We start from the raw sequence: 26,947 nt of genomic DNA, 5'->3' as shown, positions 1-26,947 counted from the left end.
ATTTTTTCCAAGACATTCTGCATGCAGCAGCATCCACTCTTAAATCCCTAGACTCTGTTTATCGATTCGATTTATTACAGGTGATAGCTATGGTACTCACCATTGTATCTTATATACCAAGGTTGGATGGTCCTCCCTGACAGAGAGACGATAACTGCATTGGCACCTGTTCTTGTATAAAGTCATGCTTGGAGATTGTCCTAAATACATCATTTCTGAAATGGGACTCTGAACCCTATCACACCAGATCAAGAAATGTCCCCAAATTCATTACAATTGACCACATTGGTACCCCTGGGTCGTTTTAAAACCTTGGTGAGCATACTAGCATACTATTACTCGACACTGAGAAAGATCACACCCGTGTGAAGTAAGTGGTGCAACTCCGTGTGGGGTGGGGGGAGTTCCAGACAAACAGGAACACACCCAGGGTGAGGGTGACAGTTACCGTGTGGGGGTCTCTCTACTGTACCCACTACTGTACTGGCACACCTGAAATCACCATATATACAGTTAATATGTGCGTGTGTGTTTGTGTGCATGTTAGGTTGCGCACAGGTGGTGAAAAAAACCCCATGCTGTTTTCATGCTCAGACGCACCCAGGCAGGCAGGCAGGCAGGCACCCACACACACTCACTTAAGGAAGTGGTTTGCACCACTAATGAGTTCAATTACTGTCATTTCGAGAATAAAAAAAAACTTGAATGAATTAATGAATTTTATGGCCAAAAACAGACAACTCAGCTATGTTGCAAAACAAGGAGTTTTCAGTACAATAAAACATTGAGAACCCATTGGAGAAGAACGCTATTAAGAACATCTAAAGTTACATCAATATTAAAAATGCAGATTACAAAAACACAGAAAATAGATGGACATATGGATGTTACTGTCGTCGCAAAAATAGCCGATCTACAAGCTCAAAACGTGACATTGTGACACGTTTTGAGCTTGTAGATCATCTATTTTTACTATATTTGAATTGAAATCCTGAAAAGTAAAAGCTAATACATTGGACATGAAGACAATGTATTACTAGTCATTAAGCTACTAATTTATAGATTGAAGTATTTAGTAGGATTTCAAAGTCAAGAAATTACAAATAGGTTATTAAAAAGCAAGGCAGTTTTATTTGTATAGCACATTTCAACAAGGGAATTCAACATGCTTTACACAGATCAACAAGCAAAGGTAGTACTATTGATGCTCCAAATGAGTCAAGGATGCATTTTTCCCTGTATAATAGGCCTACAAATAGCCATCTCCTTTTTAAAAAGGTAAATAAATGTAATAGCTCTACAATAATGAAATTACGACCGATATCCGAGCTACGATTAATCACAGGGTCATATTTGCCGATACAGATTCTGACTGATTCCGATATTATACAGAATACCACAATGGAAACAAGCCATGGCCCTATAGGGGCTTAGCCCAAAGCCTGTTAAGTATTCAATCAATAAATATACAGTGAGGACCTTTAGTCGTAGGCTCACCTTCCATCCGAGAATGAACACAGAGCAGTATACACTCTCCTTTCTGCCTGCTTATGGTCCTGTGTCTGAAGTCTATGGTCTTGTTGTGATTATGTCCAGTTGTGTCCAATGTGTTTTTCTGTTGTTTATTTTTACATTATGCTGCTGTTTGTATTGTAGAGAGATTTGTATTGTAGAGACAGGCCTAAACATTCTCCCCCTCCTCCCCCCACACACACAGGAACAGTTGACATAATAATGTCAAAACTGTAATAATTTTGGAAATATTAAAATTTGAAATTGACATTATGCTGAACGAATGCAACGGGAGCACGTCTGACCCAACACTGCAGCAAATCGCCAAAAACAGCAAGCATAAATGAAAACTGAACTGACATGTGTTGATCGGAGATCCATCTGCATCTATGAGGAAAAGGGGGTATATTCAAACGTTTTGAACGTTTTCGAAACCTTGCATGGTTTCCTCCGGCATCGGTGTATAAATGTGTGTGTGAATGTAATGCACAATCTATGTAAAGCACCTTGGATAAAGGCGCTATATAAGTACCATTTTAAAAATGAGACAGCCAAAAAGTAAAATGACATTTACAACAGGTCTTTCTGGAAAAACCTTCAAACACCGCTTCATGTCATTGCGCTTGTGTGTAGTGTACACAGTCCGTTCAGCGCAGGACGTTCCTGAGCCGTGCGCATGTTAGGGGTGCCCCCAGTCAAACAATACCGTGAAAAAAAGCAAATAAAATAATCCACTCCAAAAGGAGAAAAAAAGCAAATAAAATAATCCACTGGTCAACCTTGTATACATCCCAGGCAATATGTAGTCTCATATCTCAGTGTCCTCCTCGTCGTCGTCATCGTCCGAGCTTTCTGGTTGACACTCTCTTTCCTCCTCCATCTCTGCCTCCTGTTCTTCCAACAGTTGGAGACTTGGCCCCAGAATGGCCTTGTAGGCTCTCCCTGCAATCTGCTGCTTGAGTTTAAGGTCCTCCAATCTTCTCTTGAGCAGACAGATTAGGCCCCTCGAACCCTCCTCGGTCAATACATTTGGAAAAGCTAGAATATATACACAAGAACATTAATGGAATTCAATTCAAACCACACATGTTAAAATGAACGGTAACGAAAAACCAACATGTCTCTCACTTGGACAATTTCATAAAAAGACAGATGGAGTTGTACTTACTTCCCGTCTGTGACAAGACAGTTCCCATCTGTGTTTGCACTTTTGCTACAGAGTCCTTTAAGAAGGCACAGTGTTGCATCATCTCCTTTACCAGAATCTGCTTTTCCTCTGCCAGTCGTGACAGAAGCATCACCTGGTCAAAAAGCTGTTTCTTGCAGAGGATGTTGACACCATCTGTGATATGACAACATTAATAATGAAAACATTGAATTATTAATTATAAATAAATACAAAAAGTCATCTCAAACGAGCTCACAAAGTCTAATAGAGATACCGGTATTATAATAAACACCTGTGTTCTGTTCCTGCCATGGCCATATCATGCTCTCCACAGCTTTGTTGGACAGTTTCTGCACAACAGTGCTTATATCCACAGGGGTTGCATCAGGTTGTTGGTTGTACCTATAATGTAAAATATTAATACCAGGCAGGGTGAAGTGTTGAGAATGAAGATTAAGCCAGAACAGCATACAGATCAACAAGCCTCCTGGCCTGTTCCCCAAACCCAATCTAATGTGCTATACTGTAAATACCTGGTCATAAAAGGATATATTCTAAAGATGAGACAAATACACTTCGCTGACAGAGTGATAGTAAGCATGGAGGACCACTGTGGTCTAGTCAGCAAGCTCTCTCACCAATGTGCCATTTCAGACTGGACTATTGAATGGAAGGCAGAGAAATACACCAATATATTTGGCAATCGATTTAGGATTCGAAAATATCTATTACATACCTCTGGACATCATCCAACAAGCGTTTCTTCTCCTGGCCAATCTTCTGGGTGATTTTCTGACGCCTTTTGTTGCGATCTGCAAAATAGTATTACAAAAAGCTGTGATTTGGGCTCTGTCCAGTAAATGAATGAAATGTATTATGTATAGTTATAGTTTTACAGGCAATGTAAGTTTTGCCCTCTTGATTAATTGGTTTGCAATTTAATTGCTGTGTAACGAACAAAACTGACATACTGCAAGAGCCAGCAAAATAATTTCACAATACATACCATTCTGTCTGTAGAGGTAGTGTTTCTTCTGACAGATGCTCACAAAAAGCGAGTCAATGGAGAGCTGCAAACAATGCATCTCTGATGACACAGAACTGGCTGCTGCACTTCCTAAGAAACAAAAAAGTGTTCACACAAGTTCTAAAAATGTACTCATTGTCAGCCGTCAGATTGATTCTTCCCCACACACATTGATGCGTGTTGTCCATGTGAGGACATTGTTCTTACCGGTACTGGCCCACTGCTTCACATCAATGACCCACTGTTGCAGCATGTCATCTGTGCACTTAAACTGTTCCTGCAGCTTCCCGAGTCCCTCCGTTACCTCCAAAGTCTTCTCGACAGTCTGCAAAATTGCAATACAGAACACTGTAATTTACAAATATGTTCATGAAATAGCATTTGAAGTTGAATCATGATCAGAGTTACACATTACGTTTTTTTAACAAAAGAACATACCTTTTTGTATCTGGAAGACAAAGCGGAGTGTAGGCCAATGGCTTTACGGAGATTCCACCCCATGGCATGGACCGCAAGCATGTCAGTTCTTACTGTAACACAAATCCAAATAAGATTGTTGAAAATGTTTAGTGTACCTTTGCAGGCTAAAAGTAGCAGGGGGTTAAATAAGCTTACAAACCTGACTTCATCATATACTTGGTGGTCAGGGCACATCTGGACAGGAAACTGTTGACCTGCTCAACCTCTTCACCGAGAGTGGTCCCAACTCCCTCCTGGTTCCTCGCATTCCACTGGATCTATAGGAAGTATGAACAGTGTGGCCAGACGCATGGTCAATATTGATGCATAGCCATAGGTTACTATGGTTATATAGTTTGGGTCAGTTCAGACCATTGTTCTGTGGCTAACATTGCCATGCATTGTGACAATCTAATTTACATCATCAAGCAGTATGACGCATCACCTCGCATTTTGTAGTGTGTGCTTTAGCATGCATGACAGACAAGCACGGTTTCATGCTCAGAAGGGGTTGAAGATGGGCCAGGTTCTCCGACACCTTCGCCAGGTAAGGTACGTATCTGCAGGTCACATCCATGGCCAAGAATGTGGCACTCTTGTACTCTTGCTGGAGAAACATCGGGTAGGCAAAGATTTCTCCTCTGTACATATTCAGACCTTTGGAGGGGAGGGGTGATTAGGAGCATATTATTGTGCTTTAGATAATCATGATATCTTTTTGTATGTTCAATTTATCATCAATACTAATACTAACCTCTAAGAAGGAATCCGTGCCTACAAACGGCAACTTCAATGCCTTCTTCGTCCAACCTGTTGGCCTGCTTGGACGTCTCCCTAGCAGCTCTCCAGTGCGAATTCCCACACGTCGCTTTTCCCGCAGTCTACCAAAGCACATAGTTAGAATATACAGTATTAATAGTTAGACAATAGATAGCAGGGCTCAATACTGAAACATACAGTCAAGACTTTTTTTTGGCTGAGCCATGTTTCACTTGTTTAAAACTTACACTTGTTACAACTCCTCTGACCTCCTCAACAAAAGTTGACACCTCAGAGTCTTTTGCCAAGAACAAGCCATCAAAGAACCCTGGCTCTTCACTCCTATATACACACATTTTCAAAACAAGGTCACAAAGTAACAGTTATTACATTCAACAGCTGAAGTGTCATCTTAAATAAATAAAAAACATTACGATAGTGTTTATTGCTGGAACCTGTACAGTTTTCTGTTGCCATCAACTGAAACAGCCAGCATGTCCGGGGTGCAAGCAGGACAGACAAAGCGTTGTTCATCTCCGTGAAGCTGGTTCTCAACAGACTTGCAGTACATATACTGCAGAAAGCTTGTCTGAAAAGAACCTGCATTCACTTTGCCAGTCTGAAAAGATATCATAATTAATATGACTGCTACATAAATAAAATTAAATAAACTGGCTTAACGACATGACAAACTAATTACTCACTCTTCCAAACTGCTTTGTCCTCTGGTCCAACATGGTTGTGAAGGCTTGTCTAGACAACGCTGGAGCTGATGTCTTCATTGCCTCAAAGGAGTGGAAGACATCCTGGTGGAACAGTGTCTGGGCTTGCATGGTTCCAGGCCAGTAGCCACTTCTGACAAAGTCCCTGACCTCCGGAGACCACTGCTTAGAGCACTGTTTGCACGACAGCACTGGGAGGCGAAGATCATAGCGGCCTGAGAGTAAATGAGACATAGCAAGGAACTTAAGTAATGTCTATTAAACACATACGGTGTGTGCATCTACATAGATGAAGACTTAAATTCCTACCATTTATGGAAACCAGTATGATGGCTCTACCAGCTGAGACTGAAACATCAAACGTGTCACAGGTGCATATCTTTCCAGGATATGCTGTTGGCAGCAAACAATCTGAAGGGGCAAAGGACAATCAGGATGAAATGTTTGGGTTGTGTGAAGGTACTGGGATAACAGGTTATAATGAGCCAATGTTGTCTGTTAATTGAAAAAGAGACCTTGTTCACAGATGATGTATTTCCCATCACTGAGATTCACCGACTCTGTTGGGGGAATGTATTTATAATAACCACACATGGTGGTTTGCCTATTGTGCAGAGTGTGACGTTCATGTACCAAACGATCACACTCTGCACAAAACGACTCTGAAGGCATACATTCCCCACAACGGATGACAGCTTCTCTCAAGTGACAGTGTTGACACGTCCTCTCCACGATGTTCTCCGCTGACAACACGTTGTCCACATTGTGGTCTCTTGCCTGTTGCCAGCCTAGTTGGACATCTTTCTGCCTTTGACTCCAAGTGTGAGACTGTGTTGGCTGCTCTACACAATCATACGCAGTGTCCTGAAGAAGCTCTTCGAGCATCTGCCTATTAAAATCTTCAGGGAGAGAAACACAAGAAAAATAAAACATCACTGCCATAGTCTTCTTTGAGGAATTTATTTTAAGTACATTTATACTTACCAGGTTCTTGGTAACCGAGCCATGGTGTTGACACAGATGGTGTAGTGGACGTAGATGGTGTAGTGGATGTACCAACTGGAGAAACAGCAACCACATTAGACCAAATATGTTCAAACTCTTTGCCAGCATAAATCAAAACAATAACAGACACTATCAAATGATTACCCTATACATACTCCAACCACTTCAATCCATCAAAATCACTCTCCATAGATGGAGACTAACCATAAGATGAAGCCTTTCTCCTGCGTTTGCTGGTTTTTACACGAATCCCATCAGCATCCCTCATCGACCAGCTAACTTCAGGCTTCTGAGTTGTCGCTGTAGCTTGGCTGGTAGCTTGGCCTTTAGCTCTCTATACGGAGATGTCATGAAATGTAGAGAAATGGGCATCAACTAACTGGAGTTAAAATTATTTCACATGCATGTACAACGAGAATGTACTTACCTCCGTCTCAACAAACGCATCCGCAACCTCAGCAAGCGCTTCCAGTCTCTCCTTGGCGGACAATGGCTCGCTCTTTCTGCGTGTCGACATTTTACTGAAACAAAAATATTGGGAACAGTCAGCAACCAAACAGATATAAATACACAGACAAAACATGTGAAATTTCTCTCGTTTGTTTTGTCCACTCCCTATGGAGCATTTATGGATATGGGCCTTATTACCTACAAATGTCTGTACAGGGACCTAAATTGATAGCAGTCAGGAGGATGAGGCTAGTCATCGAGACAGAACTCCCTGGAAAAAAGCTTGTGCTGTGGTAACCAACACAAAGCTGGCATCAATCAGTAGGACATCACATTCTCAGAAGTTGAAGCCGTTTTAAAGGACCCACTTTTAGGCCAGTGCAACAGAGCATGCTTGCACTGGCCTTCCTTTTAGTCCCCTTCAGCCTATCCCAGTGTTGATTGTCAATTTAGTATAGGCCCTACCTGTGTGTGCCATCTGTTATCCCTGTGTCTATTTAAACCCCGCATTTGCATTGTATTCTTGTTGGTTTCTAGCTCCCTGGTGAGTGAGTCTGTCCTGTATTCGGAAAGTCCTGTTATTTACCCGTTTTCCCATTTATGGAAGTTCCTGTGTTTTGTTAAGACATTCTTCTAAGTTTACTTGTTCTGCCTGCTGTCGCTTTTGGGTCCAACATACTCATTCGTAACAGATAAAGCCCTTTGAATGAAGGTGTGTGTGTGCGTGCGTTTTCCATATTTCTCCTTACCTTAATTCTCTTCCCTTCCCTTCCCTTCTCTTCTCTTCTCTTCTCTTCTCTTCTCCTCCTCCTCTTCTTTTCTTCTCTTCTCTTCTCTTCTCTTCTCTTCTGTGAAAATGAACGGTAGATATATTGGGAACAGTCAGTATAAATACACAGACAAAACATGTGAAATTTCTCTCGTTTGTTTTGTCCACTCCCTATGGAGCATTTATGGATATGGGCCTTAACAGGACCTTATTACCTACACATGTCTGTACAGGGACCTAAATTGATAGCAGTCAGGAGGATGAGGCTAGTCATCGAGACAGAACTCCCTGGAAAAAAGCTTGTGCTGTGGTAACCAACTCAAAGCTGGCATCAATCAGTAGGACATCCCAGACTTACCTCTGGAATCTGGACGTAGACAGATGCTGGTGTGGGAAGCACTAAGGAGATGGTCAGATGTCTGGAGAATTAGGATGACTGGAGACTCCAATGACGGGCTTGTCTGGAAAGAAGACACACAGACACAGAATTACCATACATAACTACTACACCATACTGTATTCCTAACTACTCCAGCACGTAAATGCAGAGCTAACCATGCTCATGAACACAGCAGAAAACAGCTTTTACCATGTATTTTTCTACCTCTATTGCCAACTTTATTCTATTGTATTTGTTTTAATACAATGACTCTTTAGATTTACCATAAGCAATGTCAACATACGGTAATACACCACATGCATAGAAACCGTAATCGAGGATCATAGCCTATAGGTAAACCAAGAACGTATCAGTACAAAGGTTGAATATAGATAATAATAAAAGTACATTGAAACTATAACCCGGGGCCTATAAATCCTATAGAGCCATGGCCTAATACGCAAGCAGCACCGTATAGCCTACACTATTGATTGATTGAAATATATATTAACAGTTTGCAGAATTACAGTACATTTCGAGCACAAACTCAATACAAAGACTGTTAACTGTGAGTGGACGACCCAATTAAGCATTACACTTGTTTACAAGAGGGTTCATCAAAACATTTAGAGACGTACAAATAGACACTTCTATATAGTCAAAGAACAGAACAGGAATTCATCATAAGGGAGGTAAAAAGGGAACGCTAACAACAACAATAGCATGCTAACGAGCTCTGTAAATAGTAGTTAGTAGCTAGCTTAGCCTAATATTTAGACTCCCGTAGACGCATTCATCGATTCTGCTTGAAAACGAATATATTTAGAATACGAGTCTAAATCTTAGGCTAGCTAGCTACTAACTACTATTTACAGAGATCGTTAGCATGCTATTGTTAGCATTCCCTTTAACTATGGACCACTGCTAGCAGCTAACATGCTACTAACACTGAAAAAACATTTATACAGTTGTGATTTATAGCAACAAATCTTACCTTGGCTCGAATATTCACCTGTACAATAAACAGACTGGCTGGTAGTGGGTACTATAGGCTGTGGCTAGGCTAAGTAAGCAAAGTCTGAGGACAACCATTCACGACAACAAAAACAACGCAATGAATGTTATTATGCAAAAACATTAGGATTAGCCTGGCAGCAAAAACACTTCCGGTTCCGGTTCCGGTAAACATTTTTTTTTTAAAATAAATACAATCCAGAGTGATTTACAGTAAGCAAGAACAACACCTGGTACATCTAATACATAGAAATAGTCATCAAACATCATCAGTAGCGATTAAAATATGATTTTATTGAGTATTGTTTAAAATATCGCAAACGTACGAGTCCAAATAGGTGATTATGCACGGGACCAGGGCACTTCCGGTCAAAAATAATATCAAAAAGAATTATTCTTATTAATGAATATAATAATAACACTCCATAGCGATTTGCAGTAAGCAAGAACAACACCTGGGACATCAAATACATAGAAATAGTCATCAATAAATCATCAGTAGCGAGATTTGATATTGTTTAATATCGCAAACGAATCGACACGAGCAACGTATAGAAGTGAACGGGGAGGAAATCTAGTACATATCCACGGATTGTCCTCGTGACGTCACCGACGAGAAACGTATAGAAGTGAACGGGGAGGAAATAAAGTACATATCCACGGAATGTCGGGGAATCTAGTGTCATATGCACGCAATTGCAGTGTGCCAATCCGTGCTATTTCACCGTATTTGGGGGAGACCGGGTTGATGCTGCTATATAGGATTACACAGACTGAAATTGACTGCCTGAAAAGTAATTTATTATATTATTCTTCATGCATGAAGCTCCCAATTCCCGTGAAATTGCAATATATGGGCTATATACCCCATATATTGTAATATGTATTAAAACTGTAATACATAAGATAGATTCTAATTGATATTTTATTATCTATAAACCTGGAGAATCCACTAGATAGTTGACAATGGATATGTCACTCCTGGCCATTTAGTTGGGTCATTTTCCCAACTACTTTTAGGCAAATCATATGGACAAATTGATAATCCAACAAGTTTTATTTTTTCTTTGTATAAAGAATTCATATACGCCTGCATGTTCACACCATGCACCACAAATACGGATAATGTATCTTCAAACTCGGCGGCGCTTGGAACGTCACTTATAAGCGACAGGTAATCAGTCTGTCAACTCAGCTCTGCTCCGTTAACATTATGGGTAACTCATTCAAGTGGTAAATTAAATGTGAAACAAGTCATCTATTGAGAAAACAAAAAAATATGTTGACAAAGACACTTCATACATTTGGAAACATATTTTTATTCAAATCAATATAGTCTTCAGTTCATGTTGTATTATTTTAAAAGTAGGCTAACTACAGTGGAATTTCAATTGACTTCTATGGGCTGGCATGCAGTACACTGGTCTAACGGACCAGAAGTGGGGACGCTGTCTCATTTGGGGGCGTGGAATTTGTAGTCCCCGTGTGTCTCTATGGCGGATCTGAGAGAATCTCGGAACGTTGAGTTGTTGCCACGTCGGGTTGGTCTCGCGAGAGGAGTGACGTCGGACGCCGGTTTGACAGCTGTCAGAGAGCGAACGCTAAGTCGAATCCTTTCATGAACTGTATTCTGTCCGTTTACTATAACGGAGCTTCTATATTTGTTCAGGGTAGAAACAAGCTGCATTGTAGGAGGAGGACAAGTGTGAGCATTGGTTATGGCTACGGCCAGGGGAGGGGAGGGGGGGGGGGTGAAAGTTGGAAGTAAGCGAAGCGCCTCAGTAGAGAGTGTAACTGGGGGGAAAATGAGGAAGACTGACAGTGCCGAGTTTAAAGTAGTATTTAAACTGATTGACCCAAAGTGCATCCTCCTAAAATTGCAGAATCCCTGAAAGGTGTTGGCGAAATAGATGCAAGAATACTAGCTAGTGGCATGCTCATGGCGACGTGCACGAGCGCAGAGACGCAAAATAAAGCCCTTTGTGTTAAAAAGATAGCTGGGCTAAAAGTAGAAGCTGCTATCTCAAACAGAATTGAGGGAATCAAAGGAGTGATCTATGGTGTCAGTGCGGCCATATCCGAGAAAGAAATAAGGGAGCAAATCAAGGGGGGGAAATAAAAGATGTGAGGAGATTCAAAGCACGGATTGGTGGTAATCCGGACACTCCGGTTATGATAACTTTTGAAGGTGACAGCCTGCCGCCCAGAGTTTTCATTGGGTGCTTGTCGTTCCAAGTGAGAAAGTATGAGAGGCCCCCGCTTAGATGCTTCAAATGCCAGAGATTTGGCCACATTGCTGCGTCATGCCGCGGCAATCAAAGATGCTCAAAATGTGGGGGGGGACATGATCTATTAAAATGCGAAGCAACAAGCCGAAATGTTGGCATCCTTTCGGGGTTGCCCTCACTCTGAGAGGGCAAAGCAAGTTCAGGACGTTAAAGAACAGCATAACATTTCGTATGCGGAGGCTCTAAAGAAAGTAGACGGGAAAAGTGACAATAAGTCCATGTATGTTGGCTCTGCTCAGATGTTCCCGGCAGCAACCCCATGCTCCCCACACCCCTCGGCACCAGCGGATTCAATTGTGGTGAAAAAAGGAACCCTAATAGCATTTATAGCTGATGTGGTGGTCCAGGTGGTGGGTACAAGGAATAAGGAGTTAAACAAGTCTGACATCTTGAAGGCGGTGGTTGAGGCAGCGGGGAGGTACTTGGGAGGGGGACCATGTGATCCTGAAGCACTGCATAAGTACATGAAGGACATGGGGAGCCCTATGACAGAAAATAACTGCCGTAGCAGTCCTATGACAGGCAGCCAGCTGAGCCAGGCAAAGGCTCCGCCTAAGCCACGGCAGAGGGAGGAAGAGATACGTGAGATTGTTCCAATGGGTGTGTGGAATATTGGTGTTGAACTTGATGATGATTAAGATAATTATCATGTTTAGTATTTTGCAATGGAATGCAAGGAGCCTTATTGCAAATGGACAAGAGCTTAAGAAATGTGTGGATATTGGAGAAGATAAACCTGATCTAATCTGTATACAAGAGACTTGGCTGAAGCCATGTCTAGACTTTGTAATGCCAGGTTATGAAGGTGTAAGGAAGGATAGGGAAGAAGGAACAGGTGGAGGGTGTGCAGTGTTTATCAAAACAGGGATTCAGTACAAGGCAGTCGACATTCATTCCAGCCTCGAATGTGTTTTAACAGAGATATGGAGCTCTCAGGGGAAAATCACTGTAGTCAACTTCTACAACCCATGCAAGGTGTTAACACTTGAGGAGCTAGATGCTATTATGGAGCAAGTCAGCTCCCCAGTCATTTGGGTGGGGGACTTCAACGCCCACAACCGGCTGTGGGGGAGTGAAAAGAGGGATAGGAATGGAATCACTCTGGAGGAGTTTCTAGAAAGGCACGGGTTGATAGCCATGAACGATGGTAGGCCCACTAGAATACAGATAGAGACAGGAAAACTGTCATGCCTAGATCTAACACTTGCATCCCCAGCTCTGGCCAGAGTTGGGGAGTGGGAAACCATAGAGGAAAACACAATGGGCAGTGACCATTTTCCTATACTGAGCGGGTTTGGCAGGGCTTTGACAATAGAAGTGGAGGGCAGGCCCAAAGTGTTTAATTTTGCCCGTGCAGAGTGGGAAAAGTTTGAAGAAGAGACAGCAGCCCTAGTGGGGGAAGTTGAAAGTGACGGAACAATTGACGCCTTCAATGAGTCATTAAGCTCAATGATATACACGGCAGCACAAAACTCAATCCCCATAAGGCAGAGTCCTAAGGACAGAGTAGCTGTCCCGTGGTGGAATAAGGACTGTGATGTGGCCCTGAAGGATAGAAATAGGGCGTACCGAACGCTAAGGAGATGTCACACACAAAGTAATGCAATTGATTACAAAAAGCTAAGAGCAGTGGCAAGAAAAACCATTAAGGAAGCCAAGAGGAGTTGTTGGAGGAAGTATTGTGGCACAATAGGCCCTGACACCCCCCTTAGGGAAATATGGTCAAGAGTCCACAGAATGGCAGGGAAATTTAAGAGGTACACAATGCCAGTTCTAAATGACGGGGTAAGGGAGGCTGTAAGCAGCGGAGAGAAGGCGAGCATGTGTGTCAGAGTATTCCAGGCTGTGCACAACGCAACTGCCTTGGGAGAAGAAGGGGGGAGGAAAAGAGCAGAGGTGCTGAGGAAAGAACAATGGAAGCTTAACCACTGCCATGAGAATAGTGACCCTTTTAAAGAACAATGGAAGCTTAACCACTGCCATGAGAATAGTGACCCTTTTAAAGAACAATGGAAGCTTAACCACTGCCATGAGAATAGTGACCCTTTTAAAGAACAATGGAAGCTTAACCACTGCCATGAGAATAGTGACCCTTTTAAAGAACAATGGAAGCTTAACCACTGCCATGAGAATAGTGACCCTTTTAAAGAACAATGGAAGCTTAACCACTGCCATGAGAATAGTGACCCTTTTAAATTGTTTTTTTCACTCAAGGAGCTGAGAGATGCCATTCAGGCCGGGGCCAACACCGCCCCAGGAAGAGATAGGCTGTGCTATGACATGTTTAAGCATTTAAATGACCTTGTACTGGATGAGGTATTAGCGCTGTTTAATGTGGTATGGGAGGCAGGTAGCTTGCCAGCAGAATGGAAGCATGCAGTCATAATACCAATACTGAAGCCAGGTAAAAATGCATCAAGGCCTGATTCATATCGCCCTATAGCTTTGACGTCAGTAGTGTGCAAAATAATGGAATGCATGGTAACCAACAGGCTGGTGTACTTCTTAGAAACGAGAGGAGTGTTTGTTGACTACCAAAATGGGTTCAGAATAGGAAGAGGCACAATGGACTCTGTAGCAGTCTTGGATTTGGAGATCAGAAAGGCTATAGCTAACAAGGAAGCCATGGTAGGAGTGTTTCTAGACATTGAAAAAGCCTACGACTCTATGTGGAAGGAAGGGGTACTAATTAAGTTGCATGATGCAGGGGTAAAGGGGAGGATGCTCAACTGGATCAAGGATTTTCTCATGGGTAGAACAATCCAGGTGAGAGTGGGCGGGGCTTTCTCTGAAACAGTCCATATAGAGAATGGCACCCCCCAGGGTTCAGTAATCAGCCCAGTGCTATTTAATGTGATGATTAACGACAGATTTAAAAATATAGGGCAAGGATTTGGCAGGTCTCTATTTGCGGATGACGGGGCCATCTGGAGGAGAGGCAGGAATGTGGAGTTCCTATTTAAGAAAATACAAGAAGGGCTAAAGGCGATAGAAGAGTGGGCAGATAGGTGGAGCTTTAAAACTTCGGTATCAAAGAGCAATTTCATGGTGTTTGGGCTAAAGCGGAAAATACCACAAGTACAGCTAAAGCTATACGGGGCTCCCTTAGAGCGAGTCAAGGAATTCAAATTCCTTGGAATGTGGCTGGATGAAAGGCTAACATGAAAAATCCACATAGGGAAAGTGAGAAACAGATGTGAAAAAGTAATAAACGTCCTCCGGAGCCTGGCTGGGTGTGAAGGGGGAGCTGAGAGGGGGACAATGTTAATGATCTATCAGGCAATGGTCAGGTCAGCAATCGACTATGGGAGCTTTGTATATGGAGCCGCTGCAAATTCCACTTTGGACAAACTAGACGCAGTGCAATCAAGAGCGTTAAGAACTTGCTGTGGGGCGTTTAGAACGACACCCATCCCAGCCCTGCTGGTGGAAACGGGAGAGTGGCCGCTCAGAATTAGACGCAGCAAGCTAGGACTGCACTATTGGGCCAAACTGAAAGGTTCTAGCCTGAGTCTGTCAGCCAAGTGCCTAGTGGACAAGAGTTGGGAGTTTGCTGATGGGAAGAAGAAAGGAAACTTCCTAGCTGGTGCTGGAGAGTTGGCTGAAAGAGTGGGAGTAGACAGAGACAAAGTAGGCCTAGTGCATGCGTTCTGGTCAGCGGTGCCAGTGTGGCTACTCCCAGAGCCCACTGTAGATCTAACTCTGTTAGACTGGAAGCAGGAGGGAGACATCACAAGCTCCCAGGTAGAAGGATACCTGAAGGTGGCATGGGGGACGCACATGCAGGTCTTCACAGATGGGTCTAAGGACCCAGATAGCCAAAGGGCAGGGTGTGGAATCTACCTGGTGGGGCCTCAAGTCCAGCAAGGCTTGCGAGTCACAGACGGAGCATCTGTTTTTGCCACAGAGCTATTGGCAATCATTTGGGCACTCTGGTGGATTGAACAAGTCAAGCCAAGCAAAGTAATAATCTGCTCTGACTCAGCTGCCGCCCTGATGGCCTTGAGGAGTGGGACATCTAGAGCCAGAGCCGACCTGGTGAATGAGGCCATGATGAGCATGTATAGGATACAGAAAGTGGGGGTTGATATAGGTTTCCTTTTGGTCACAGGGCATGCAGGGGTAGAGGGGAACGAAATAGCGGATAAATTGGCCAGAATGTCACTCAAGAGGCAGCACATAGATGTGGGCATCCTGCGGGGCAAACCTGAGTTTTACTGTGCCATAAAGGAGGGGCTTGAGAATCAGTGGCAAGAGGAGTGGAATAATGAAGAGAGGGAGGCTGTATTTCTCAGCGCAGGCATCTGTCAAAAGGAGGAGCGTGTGTACGGGAGGTGACAGAAGAGACTCAGTCAAACTGACTCGGCTAAGACTTGGGCACTGTGGGCTAGCCAGTTGCCTGAGAATAGTGGGAAAACACCCGGATGGCCTGTGTGAACGTGGAAGAGCAGAGACTGTTGTCCACGCCCTATTTGAGTGTGAGAGATACAGGGCAGAAAGAGCTCAGCTATGTGAGGAACTAGCCAATATCGGGATACCCTCTGTGGAGTACAAGACCCTGTTCAGCCAGGGAAAGGAGCATCATGCTGTGGAGAGGAGCGTCCTGGCCTTCCTCCACAATACAGACCTCTATAAGAGGATATAGAGCACTGAGCGGAGTATCATCATGAACGGTGGAGGGCAGTAATACGCGAAAGCGTCTACACTGCCGGAAATCCCAAAAGAAGAAGAAGAAGAGAGAATCTCTTTGTTGTTGTTGATCCTCATGTAGAGAAAAGAGACATTCTCCACCTTCTATAAGTATATATTCCAGTAGGAACAGAGAGCGCTCCGTTCATACTACACTTTGACATCACCATTTAAGGCGCTTCGGCTCAACGTGACGTCATTCACTGACATGTTGTGACGACCCGAAGCCATCTCGGCTCTCCAGCGGTGTTTCCTCCTTCATTCAGCCCAGCTTCCAGCTCCATTTGTCGGCGTTGAAGCCAAGGAAACAGCGGTAGTTTGGAAGAGAGTCTGTTTGGTGTAAATGTCTCCTAAAGGAGGTAAAACGAGTCCAATGGAGTCTGTACGGCTGAAGATACATGAACACATGACGTCAGTGGTGGGAGAGGACATATTGTGTGTTTTGGACAAACAGCAGCGTGGTGCTGATGTTTGTTGTGTGAAGAAGCTTGATGATGTCAGAGTTTGTGTTGGAGTGCCTCAGTGTGGTCGCAGAGTGGATGTGCAGCCTCGTCCAGAGAGAGATGGAGACACTAGAAAATCTGGTGGAGAAACAAAACAAACTGCTGGACATTGATTTTGATATGGACATCGATCTACACACTGCAGGTTGGTAAACTCATGGCTACATTATGTGTGTGTGTGTGTGTGTGTGTGTGTGTGTGTGTGTGTGTGTGTGTGTGTGTGTGTGTGTGTGTGTGTGTGTGTGTGTGTGTGTGTGTGTGTGTGTGTGTGTGAAAGGGAAACTAGGTAGGCCTAACATTCAGCCTATTTTTGAGGGGCTCTAGCCCCTCCTATGCTCAGCTTTGTGGGTCTGTATGAACAACAAACAGATGATTGGCTGATCATCCCATAGTGATGATTTGATTGGCCGAGCAGAGTACATATTGAAGATAAAAGTGAGAGCAGAAAAGTGAAGATTCCAAAAGTGATTGGCCGGAATGATTTTTGTGATGATTTGAGGGTATTGGGTGAAATCAGCCCTCCCCTCCCCTTACTGGGCAAGGCTTTTCTTACCCCTCCCCCCTACTGGGCGGGTTTATTTCCTTGTTTTCTCTTACATGAGTTGGGCGTTGTTATAATCTAGGCTAGAGTCTGGAAAATCATTCCAGCAGCCAGCTTGGAGCATGGCTCGTTATGCAATAGACTTTCAATCCATACCTCCTGGGTTCGAATCCTGCTTACTCAAATGTGCACTTGCAGTTTGGCAACTTCAAAGCAAACTCCACATGCCCCAACATTTTATTTACCTGCCATAGTGTCGACCCCTTACCCCTGTGTCGGATCGCTGGTTAGACTGGCATAGTGTCGACCCCTTACCCCTGTGTTGGATCGCTGGTTAGACTGGCATAGTGTCGACCCCTTACTCCTGTGTCGGATCGCTGGTTAGACTGGCATAGTGTCAACCTCTTACCCCTGTGTCGGATCGCTGGTTAGACTGGCATAGTGTCGACCCCTTACCCCTCTGTGGGATCGCTGGTTAGACTGGCATAGTGTCAACCCCTTACCCCTGTGTCGGATCGATGGTTAGACTGGCATAGTGTCAACCTCTTACCCCTGTGTCGGATCGCTGGTTAGACTGGCATAGTGTCAACCCCTTACCCCTGTGTGGGATCGCTGGTTAGACTGGCATAGTGTCCACCTCTTACCCCTGTGTCGGATCGCTGGTTAGACTGGCATAGTGTCAACCCCTTACCCCTGTGTCGGATCGCTGGTTAGACTGGCATAGTGTCAACCCCTTACCCCTGTGTCGGATCGCTGGTTAGACTGGCATAGTGTCAACCTCTTACCCCTGTGTCGGATCGCTGGTTAGACTGGCATAGTGTCAACCCCTTACCCCTGTGTCGGATCGCTGGTTAGACTGGCATAGTGTCAACCCCTTACCCCTGTGTCGGATCGCTGGTTAGACTGGCATAGTGTCAACCTCTTACCCCTGTGTCGGATCGCTGGTTAGACTGGCATAGTGTCGACCCCTTACCCCTGTGTCGGATCGCTGGTTAGACTGGCATAGTTTCGACCCCTTACCCATGTGTGGGATCGCTGGTTAGTTTGGCATAGTGTCATACCTTTACCCCTGTGTGGGATCGCTGGTTAGACTGGCATAGTGTCGACCCCTTACCCCTGTGTCGGATCGCTGGTTAGACTGGCATAGTGTCGACCCCTTACCCCTGTGTGGGATCGCTGGTTAGACTGGCATAGTGTCAACCCCATTACCCCTGTGTCGGATCGCTGGTTAGACTGGCATAGTGTCAACCCCTTACCCCTGTGTCGGATCGCTGGTTAGACTGGCATAGTGTCAACCCCTTACCCCTGTGTCGGATCGCTGGTTAGACTGGCATAGTGTCAACCCCTTACCCCTGTGTCGGATCGCTGGTTAGACTGGCATAGTGTCAACCCCTTACCCCTGTGTCGGATCGATGGTTAGACTGGCATAGTGTCAACCTCTTACCCCTGTGTCGGATCGCTGGTTAGACTGGCATAGTGTCAACCTCTTACCCCTGTGTCGGATCGCTGGTTAGACTGGCATAGTGTCAACCCCTTACCCCTGTGTGGGATCGCTGTTTAGACTGGCATAGTGTCCACCTCTTACCCCTGTGTCGGATCGCTGGTTAGACTGGCATAGTGTCAACCCCTTACCCCTGTGTCGGATCGCTGGTTAGACTGGCATAGTGTCAACCCCTTACCCCTGTGTCGGATCGCTGGTTAGACTGGCATAGTGTCAACCCCTTACCCCTGTGTCGGATCGCTGGTTAGACTGGCATAGTGTCAACCTCTTACCCCTGTGTCGGATCGCTGGTTAGACTGGCATAGTGTCGACCCCTTACCCCTGTGTCGGATCGCTGGTTAGACTGGCATAGTGTCGACCCCTTACCCCTGTGTGGGATCGCTGGTTAGACTGGCATAGTGTCAACCTCTTACCCCTGTGTCGGATCGATGGATAGACTGGCATAGTGTCAACCTCTTACCCCTGTGTCGGATCGCTGGTTAGACTGGCATAGTGTCAACCCCTTACCCTTGTGTCGGATCGCTGGTTAGACTGGCATAGTGTCAACCCCTTACCCCTGTGTGGGATCGCTGGTTAGACTGGCATAGTGTCCACCTCTTACCCCTGTGTCGGATCGCTGGTTAGACTGGCATAGTGTCAACCCCTTACCCCTGTGTCGGATCGCTGGTTAGACTGGCATAGTGTCAACCTCTTACCCCTGTGTCGGATCGCTGGTTAGACTGGCATAGTGTCAACCTCTTACCCCTGTGTCGGATCGCTGGTTAGACTGGTATAGTGTCAACCCCTTACCCCTGTGTGGGATCGCTGGTTAGACTGGCATAGTGTCCACCCCTTACCCCTGTGTCGGATCGCTGGTTAGACTGGCATAGTGTCAACCCCTTACCCCTGTGTCGGATCGCTGGTTAGACTGGCATAGTGTCAACCCCTTACCCCTGTGTCGGATTGCTGGTTAGACTGGCATAGTGTCAACCCCTTACCCCTGTGTCGGATCGCTGGTTAGACTGGCATAGTGTCAACCTCTTACCCCTGTGTCGGATCGCTGGTTAGACTGGCATAGTGTCGACCCCTTACCCCTGTGTCGGATCGCTGGTTAGACTGGCATAGTGTCGACCCCTTACCCCTGTGTGGGATCGCTGGTTAGACTGGCATAGTGTCAACCTCTTACCCCTGTGTCGGATCGATGGTTAGACTGGCATAGTGTCAACCTCTTACCCCTGTGTCGGATCGCTGGTTAGACTGGCATAGTGTCAACCCCTTACCCTTGTGTCGGATCGCTGGTTAGACTGGCATAGTGTCAACCCCTTACCCCAGTGTGGGATCGCTGGTTAGACTGGCATAGTGTCCACCTCTTACCCCTGTGTCGGATCGCTGGTTAGACTGGCATAGTGTCAACCCCTTACCCCTGTGTCGGATCGCTGGTTAGACTGGCATAGTGTCAACCTCTTACCCCTGTGTCGGATCGCTGGTTAGACTGGCATAGTGTCAACCTCTTACCCCTGTGTCGGATCGCTGGTTAGACTGGTATAGTGTCAACCCCTTACCCCTGTGTGGGATCGCTGGTTAGACTGGCATAGTGTCCACCTCTTACCCCTGTGTCGGATCGCTGGTTAGACTGGCATAGTGTCAACCTCTTACCCCTGTGTCGGATCGCTGGTTAGACTGGCATAGTGTCAACCCCTTACCCCTGTGTGGGATCGCTGGTTAGACTGGCATAGTGTCAACCCCTTACCCCTGTGTCGGATCGCTGGTTAGACTGGCATAGTGTTGACCCTTTACCCCTGTGTGGGATCGCTGGTTAGACTGGCATAGTGTCGACCCCTTACGCCTGTGTCGGATCGCTGGTTAGACTGGCATAGTGTCGACCCCTTACGCCTGTGTCGGATCGCTGGTTAGACTGGCATAGTGTTGACCCTTTACCCCTGTGTGGGATCGCTGGTTAGACTGGCATAGTGTCGACCCCTTACCCCTTTGTGGGATCGCTGGTTAGACTGGCATAGTGTCGACCCCTTACCCCTGTGTCGGATCGCTTGTTAGACTGGCATAGTGTCGACCCCTTACCCCTGTGTCGGATCGCTGGTTAGACTGTCATAGTGTCAACCCCCCTTACCCCTGTGTCGGATCGCTGGTTAGACTGGCATAGTGTCAACCTCTTACCCCTGTGTCGGATCGCTGGTTAGACTGGCATAGTGTCAACCCCTTACCCCTGTGTGGGATCGCTGGTTAGACTGGCATAGTGTCAACCTCTTACCTCTGTGTCGGATCGCTGGTTAGACTGGCATAGTGTCAACCTCTTACCCCTGTGTCGGATCGCTGGTTAGACTGGTGTAGCGTGGTACCGGACAGATATGAACACAGATGGATTTTTGTTCATAACCAAATGAACACATTACAGGCACGGTACATAACCCCCCCCCCATGTTCTCCCTGACACTGCTTCACTGCTTGACAAACTCCACTTACAAGAGAAGGGAGGGGGGCTGAACCAGGACCCCTACGTAATGTGAGCTTTATTGCCCATTGGAATGCAGGCTACATAAGCATGCAGGATGCTGATAGCAACCTCTCTAATACTTCACAATGGAAAGCGAACAATTTGAATAAAACTGCTCACGTATTATGCCTTTGAACCACGAATATATATTGGTATACTATGTATTGGGGTTCAACCATATATATACTGTATATTGCGTTGAATTAATGTGATGTGTGTTTGTAAATAATTATATTCTGGCTTGCCTGACTTCTAATTTACATACGGCTGTACTGTTTGATATCTCCACATGTGGAAATTCATGCTGAGTGCAAATATTCAGTCAGATGTATTAATAGGAGCTCCCCAGAACCACTAGTGACGAGTTAGTATTTCATGTGCTTTATGGTTCATGGGTTAAGGGGACAGCCCCCTACAGCTCACACACGTCCGGACCCTGCAGCTCCTTGCATGACAAGGACAACCAGTCTCCGCCTCTTCAATATATATGAGATGGCCAAGCAGCCATCTCTTCTCCTCTTAACTTCTACTGGGACGACCGCAGCAAGGGAGGGTTGACGCACGTCCCCGCCCACACACACACAGCTGTCCTCTGACCAGGCCCTGGGTTGACTCTGTCCCCACCACAGAAGTTCCATTTTTCTGGGTAAGACCTCAGCGCCACAGCGGCCGGTTCCCAGAGACCGTGAGGCAACCCAAAACTGACCAGACAACAGCTTCTCTCTACGCGCCTGCCATCCACAGCGAGGATAAGACATCCCAAGTCTCCTCTGCCGCTCGAATCTTCAAGAGGGTCAGCTTAAGCCAAGCGCCACCAAGCTGATCCCGACGAGGGAAAACCGATGCCTGCGACCAGCTGCCTCTGACGACTACTAAACCCCTGCCCAGCTACATCCTTCTGGGCCTGCCATCCACTGCCCCTAGCCTCTGGCTAGCTCGACAGCACCACGGCCCAGCTACCACATGGTCACCGCTACAGACAATGGCTGCCATCCACTGATGATCTTCTATACACACAGGCGAGCATATGTCACATGATAGATGGCAACTGAGTGTAGCATTCAGGCTAGGGTAGATGTTATTTTGGAAGGTAGATCTGCTATTTTCGAAACCTCTCTTTTATTATTTCATGTTTCTTTTCCCTTTATTCGTTTCATGAGCTATCACTATTTACCTTTACCTGACCTTACTTTGATCAAAAGGTTTCATTTAAACCTGTGTCCATTTTTGGGATTGTGTGTACACATTTGATTTATTTTGTTATAATAAATGTATATGATTTTCATTAAGAAGTCGTTGTGTATTATATCTCAATATTTACAGTACAAGTACCGTTGGAATATTTAATGCAAGTCTGTCCAAGAATTCATGTTACATTACAGTGACGTGAACAATATAATTATTATATTGTAATATTGTAATAATTCATATTCATAAATTATGAATATTGATATTTGAAATATTACGTCCTGACAGCTGTTACCCAGCTATATTACACTGGCATAGTGTCAACCCCTTACCCCTGTGTGGGATCGCTGGTTAGACTGGCATAGTGTCAACCTCTTACCCCTGTGTCGGATCGCTGGTTAGACTGGCATAGTGTCAACCCCTTACCCCTGTGTCGGATCGCTGGTTAGACTGGCATAGTGTCAACCCCTTACCCCTGTGTCGGATCGCTGGTTAGACTGGCATAGTGTCAACCTCTTACCCCTGTGTCGGATCGCTGGTTAGACTGGCATAGTGTCAACCCCTTACCCCTGTGTGGGATCGCTGGTTAGACTGGCATAGTGTCAACCTCTTACCCCTGTGTCAGATCGCTGGTTAGACTGGCATAGTGTCAACCCCTTACCCCTGTGTCGGATCGCTGGTTAGACTGGCATAGTGTCAACCCCTTACCCCTGTGTCGGATCGCTGGTTAGACTGGCATAGTGTCAACCCCTTACCCCTGTGTCGGATCGCTGGTTAGACTGGCATAGTGTCAACCTCTTACCCCTGTGTCGGATCGCTGGTTAGACTGGCATAGTGTCAACCTCTTACCCCTGTGTGGGATTGCTGGTTAGACTCATGGTTAGACTCATATTCGCCGATACCGATTTGCAGTGTTGTCCCTGAACGCGTTCAAATAACGATCGTTCACGGGCACGTTAACTGTGAACTGAACGTACAGTTTGTCTGCTTGATTAACGTTACTAATTAATTCAGATAATTATTGATGATGAATTAATTGATTTGATTAATTAATTGATTGATTAATGCTTGAATGCATTCATTCTGGGCATGTGTGAACGTCAGTCTCTGACAGTTCACTTCGTTCTAGAATGTGTGAGATTTCCATCTAAACAGGCCTTATTGTGTAGCGGAAAAAACACCAGTCTGTCCCGCTCCTATTAAAGCAAAACAAAACAAATCTAAACATTGTCGACACCTCAGTGTTAAATTGGCTATTTTTCTCAAAATGTAAAAGAATAAGGAATTCATTTGGATAATGGTAATGGACATGTTGTAAAAGTTGTCACTTTATTAATCCCAAAGTGTTTTATTAAGGTTTGGACTTTATTCCCAATAGTAATGAAGTCTGTGGTTCTATGTGGGCGGTGGCAATAACAGCTTGGAGTAATGTATTGGGGGGAAATTAACTAAACATGACTAAAATAGTGACATCATGACAATTTATGTCATGATGATGTACGATGATAAGAGCATCCATCACTTCACATGGGTGTGATTTTTGTCCTCAAATCCGTGGTGCACACAGACACAGAGTTAAATGAAAACACCTCCACACCTCCTGAACAAAGTTAAATGACAACACCTCCACACCTCTGAACAAAGTTAAATGACAACACCTCCACACCTCTGAACAAAGTTAGATGAAAACACCTCCACACCTCTGAACAAAGTTAGATGAAAACACCTCCACACCTCCTGAACAAAGTTAAATGACAACACCTCTACACCTCTGAACAAAGTTAGATGAAAACACCTCCACACCTCTGAACAAAGTTGAATGAAAACACCTCCACACCTCTGAACAAAGTTAGATGAAAACACCTCCACACCTCTGAACAAAGTTGAATGAAAACACCTCCACACCTCTGAACAAAGTTGAATGAAAACACCTCCACACCTCCTGAACAAAGTTGAATGAAAACACCTCCACACCTCCTGAACAAAGTTAACTAACCTGCTGCAGAACATTCACTGATCTAACAGTGAATGTTTGATTATTACTTTCTAAATAATAATGACTACGTCACATTCAGCTCGTCTCACATCTTCTATGAGAGCGCTGCAATGTAAACAAACAACGGCCACACTATTTACAGCACAGAGCGCAGTCACATTTAAAAATGTGGACAAAGAGTAATCTGCCAAATCAACAGTGTTGAAACTTCTTCCACTACTCTGCACTGAGGTACAAGATTCAAACTTATTATAGAGTCTCTTTGTATTGTTTTTCCTAGACTTTCTGCTCGTCCCTGTGTGTAAAGAGGAGGTTCCACCTGAAGAGGAGAGGAGCTCCAGTCTGGTCCAGGAGGAACCACAACCTCCACACATTAAAAGGAACAGGAGGAGCTACGTTTAAAGCCAGAGGAGGCTGATGGGGTTGACGCTCCCTCAGGTAAGAACTGCATTACTACTAATGTAGTAATTGAACAAGGAGACTGAATTGACCAACGCCTTTCAACTGCTGTTTATGTCACTGGGGAGAGAAAGCAGTATCTCTTTAGACTTTGTGTCTATGTAGACCTATACCTGTTCCACCATGTAGACCTATACCTGTTCCACCATGTAGACCTATACCTGTTCCACCATGTAGACCTATACCTGTTCCACCATGTAGACCTATACCTGTTCCACCAAAGAGCTCCTGTCTAGATAGACACTAGATCACACAGCACTTCCTCCCTTTGTTTCACTTCATAGAAAGTCTTGTCAAACCTTTTTCCTGTTTGTTTGAGGGGCGCTAAACCCTCCTATGACCACTAGAGGCGCTAGACCCTCCTATGACCAGCTTTTCGGGTTTGTGTGAACACAAACATTGGCTTGTGATTGGCTGATCACCCCATAGCGATGATTTGATTGGCTGAGCAAAGTAAAAGTGGGGGCAGAAAAATGAAGACACCAAAAGTGATTGGCCGGAATGACAATTGTGATGATTTGATTGGTTGAGCATGGAATATTATGTATGATGATAAGAGCACCCCTCACTTCACACAAGTGTGATTTGTAATAATTTGTTGGGGGGGAGGGGCAGTTCAAAGTTATGTGACTGAATATTGTGTTGGTCTGTAATGTAAAGTTCACCATATTAAACCATTATCATCGTTCTAGGCTACAGCTGTTCGAATCCACTCAAGATTGTAATTCCTGAATCGTGTCTGGTCGTACGACGGTGTCACGCGCCAAACGCAGTCGATCTACAAGCCCACAGCGCGGCACATCCATGACGCCTTGTGGGCTTGTAGATTACAGCTAGATCACAGTTGGAGATGAAGTGAAGTTGAAGCAGACAGTAGCCTAGTCAGCCTACCTCTGTCTGCAGCGATATGTGGCGAACAGCGACGTAACCACGCAGGCTGGTCAGCGCATACGCCCCCACCCCCCTCCTACCCCCCACCACCGCGCAGGGTGTTGAAAAGCCTAAACTGCATTTTTGTTTATAAACAGCACAGCACTGTACAGTAGTTGTGACAGTAGCTGCTGTGAGGTTTATAAACAGCACAGCACTGTACAGTAGTTGTGACAGTAGCTGCTGTGAGGTTTATAAACAGCACAGCACTGTACAGTAGTGACAGTAGCAGACGTCGAGGGAACCCCCTGCACCCTCGCCTCTTCTGACTTCCTCCAGTTGTTAGCCAACACACTCCACCAGAGCTGTTGGGGGCGGGGCACGTGTGTGCAAGCAGCAGCCACCAACGGGCTCCGCCAAACGTTGGTCAACTCAACTGTCTTTGCATCTCTGTTTGTATTTATAATGTTATTTTACTGACGGCAGGGGTGGGCTGCCGTGTGCCCCAATGAAATTGCGTTGTCTGCGGCATGGCCCTTACGCGCCTGGTGGCAAAACACATCCATCCAAGTTCACTGTTTTGTCAGTCAGCACACCATCACATTTAAAGATTAATCTGTTGATACTTTTTCCATCCACTACTCTGCACTGAGGTACAAGATTCAAACCTTTTATAGAGTATCTTTGTATTGTTTTATCTAGACTTTCTGCTCGTCCCTGTGTGTAAAGAGGAGGTTCCACCTGAAGAGGAGAGGAGCTCCAGTCTGGTCCAGGAGGAACCACAACCTCCACACATTAAAGAGGAACAGGAGGAGCTACTTCAAAAAGCAGAAGAGGCTGGTGGGTCAACGTTGACATTACTAGCAGTGAAAAGTGAAGATTATGATGATGAAAACAGAGAGACAGAGCCTGTAGCCGGCACCTCAACTGAACACATGAAAACACAAGCTGATGTAGAGGACTGTGGAACATCACAACCAACTAGTGATGAGCAGCTCCTCTCTTCACACTGTGTAGAGGACTGTGGAACATCACAACCAACTAGTGATGAGCAGCTTCTCTCTTCACACTGTTCTGAATCTGACACTGAAGACAGTGATGAGTGGGAGGAGCCTAGGGGAGATCAGTCAGCTTTAACCACACTGAAATCACAAAAC

At 45.2% G+C, this 26,947-nt stretch overlaps 2 protein-coding genes across 2 annotated transcripts in view; one reads left to right on the top strand and one right to left on the bottom strand.

Annotated features, from left to right (window-relative positions):
- The window catches only part of LOC306928035 (uncharacterized protein), a gene marked incomplete at its 3' end in the record, with an annotated part of 61,864 nt that extends 37,001 nt beyond the window's left edge, over window positions 1-24,863 (top strand). Inside the window, exon 7 of the mRNA XM_079507955.1 lies at window positions 24,742-24,863. Coding sequence (XP_079364081.1) covers window positions 24,742-24,863 — 122 coding nt within the window. The remainder of the gene's footprint in view (window positions 1-24,741) is intronic.
- Window positions 2,250-7,172, bottom strand: LOC306928036 (uncharacterized protein). Its single transcript, XM_079507956.1, has 18 exons — window positions 7,080-7,172; window positions 6,857-6,986; window positions 6,632-6,706; window positions 6,163-6,546; window positions 5,957-6,058; window positions 5,630-5,862; window positions 5,387-5,544; window positions 5,174-5,267; window positions 4,921-5,047; window positions 4,612-4,823; window positions 4,327-4,444; window positions 4,146-4,237; window positions 3,915-4,032; window positions 3,687-3,797; window positions 3,417-3,492; window positions 2,973-3,082; window positions 2,681-2,854; window positions 2,250-2,550 (listed from the first exon to the last, which is right to left on the bottom strand). Exons 1-18 carry the CDS (start codon window positions 7,167-7,169, stop codon window positions 2,321-2,323), a joined length of 2,634 nt encoding a protein of 877 aa, XP_079364082.1. The 5' UTR covers window positions 7,170-7,172; the 3' UTR covers window positions 2,250-2,320.
- Window positions 24,864-26,947: the final 2,084 nt, after the last annotated feature.

This window comes from Electrona antarctica (assembly GCF_951216825.1).
Source record: "Electrona antarctica genome assembly, chromosome: 8".
Classification (NCBI taxonomy): domain Eukaryota; kingdom Metazoa; phylum Chordata; class Actinopteri; order Myctophiformes; family Myctophidae; genus Electrona; species Electrona antarctica.
Note: the sequence above shows the minus strand (reverse complement) of the source record. Positions and strands in the feature narration are given on the sequence as shown.

Bases quoted from the DNA above. Each gene is read 5' to 3' on its own strand.
- LOC306928036 (XM_079507956.1), bottom strand. From the start codon at position 7,169: ATGTCGACACGCAGAAAGAGCGAGCCATTGTCCGCCAAGGAGAGACTG. The intron at 3,798-3,914 runs GTAAGAACAATG...TTTGTTTCTTAG, and splicing joins GAAGCAGTGGGCCAGTACCG to GAAGTGCAGCAGCCAGTTCT. The intron at 2,551-2,680 runs GTAAGTACAACT...TATATATTCTAG, and splicing joins TGTCTTGTCACAGACGGGAA to CTTTTCCAAATGTATTGACC.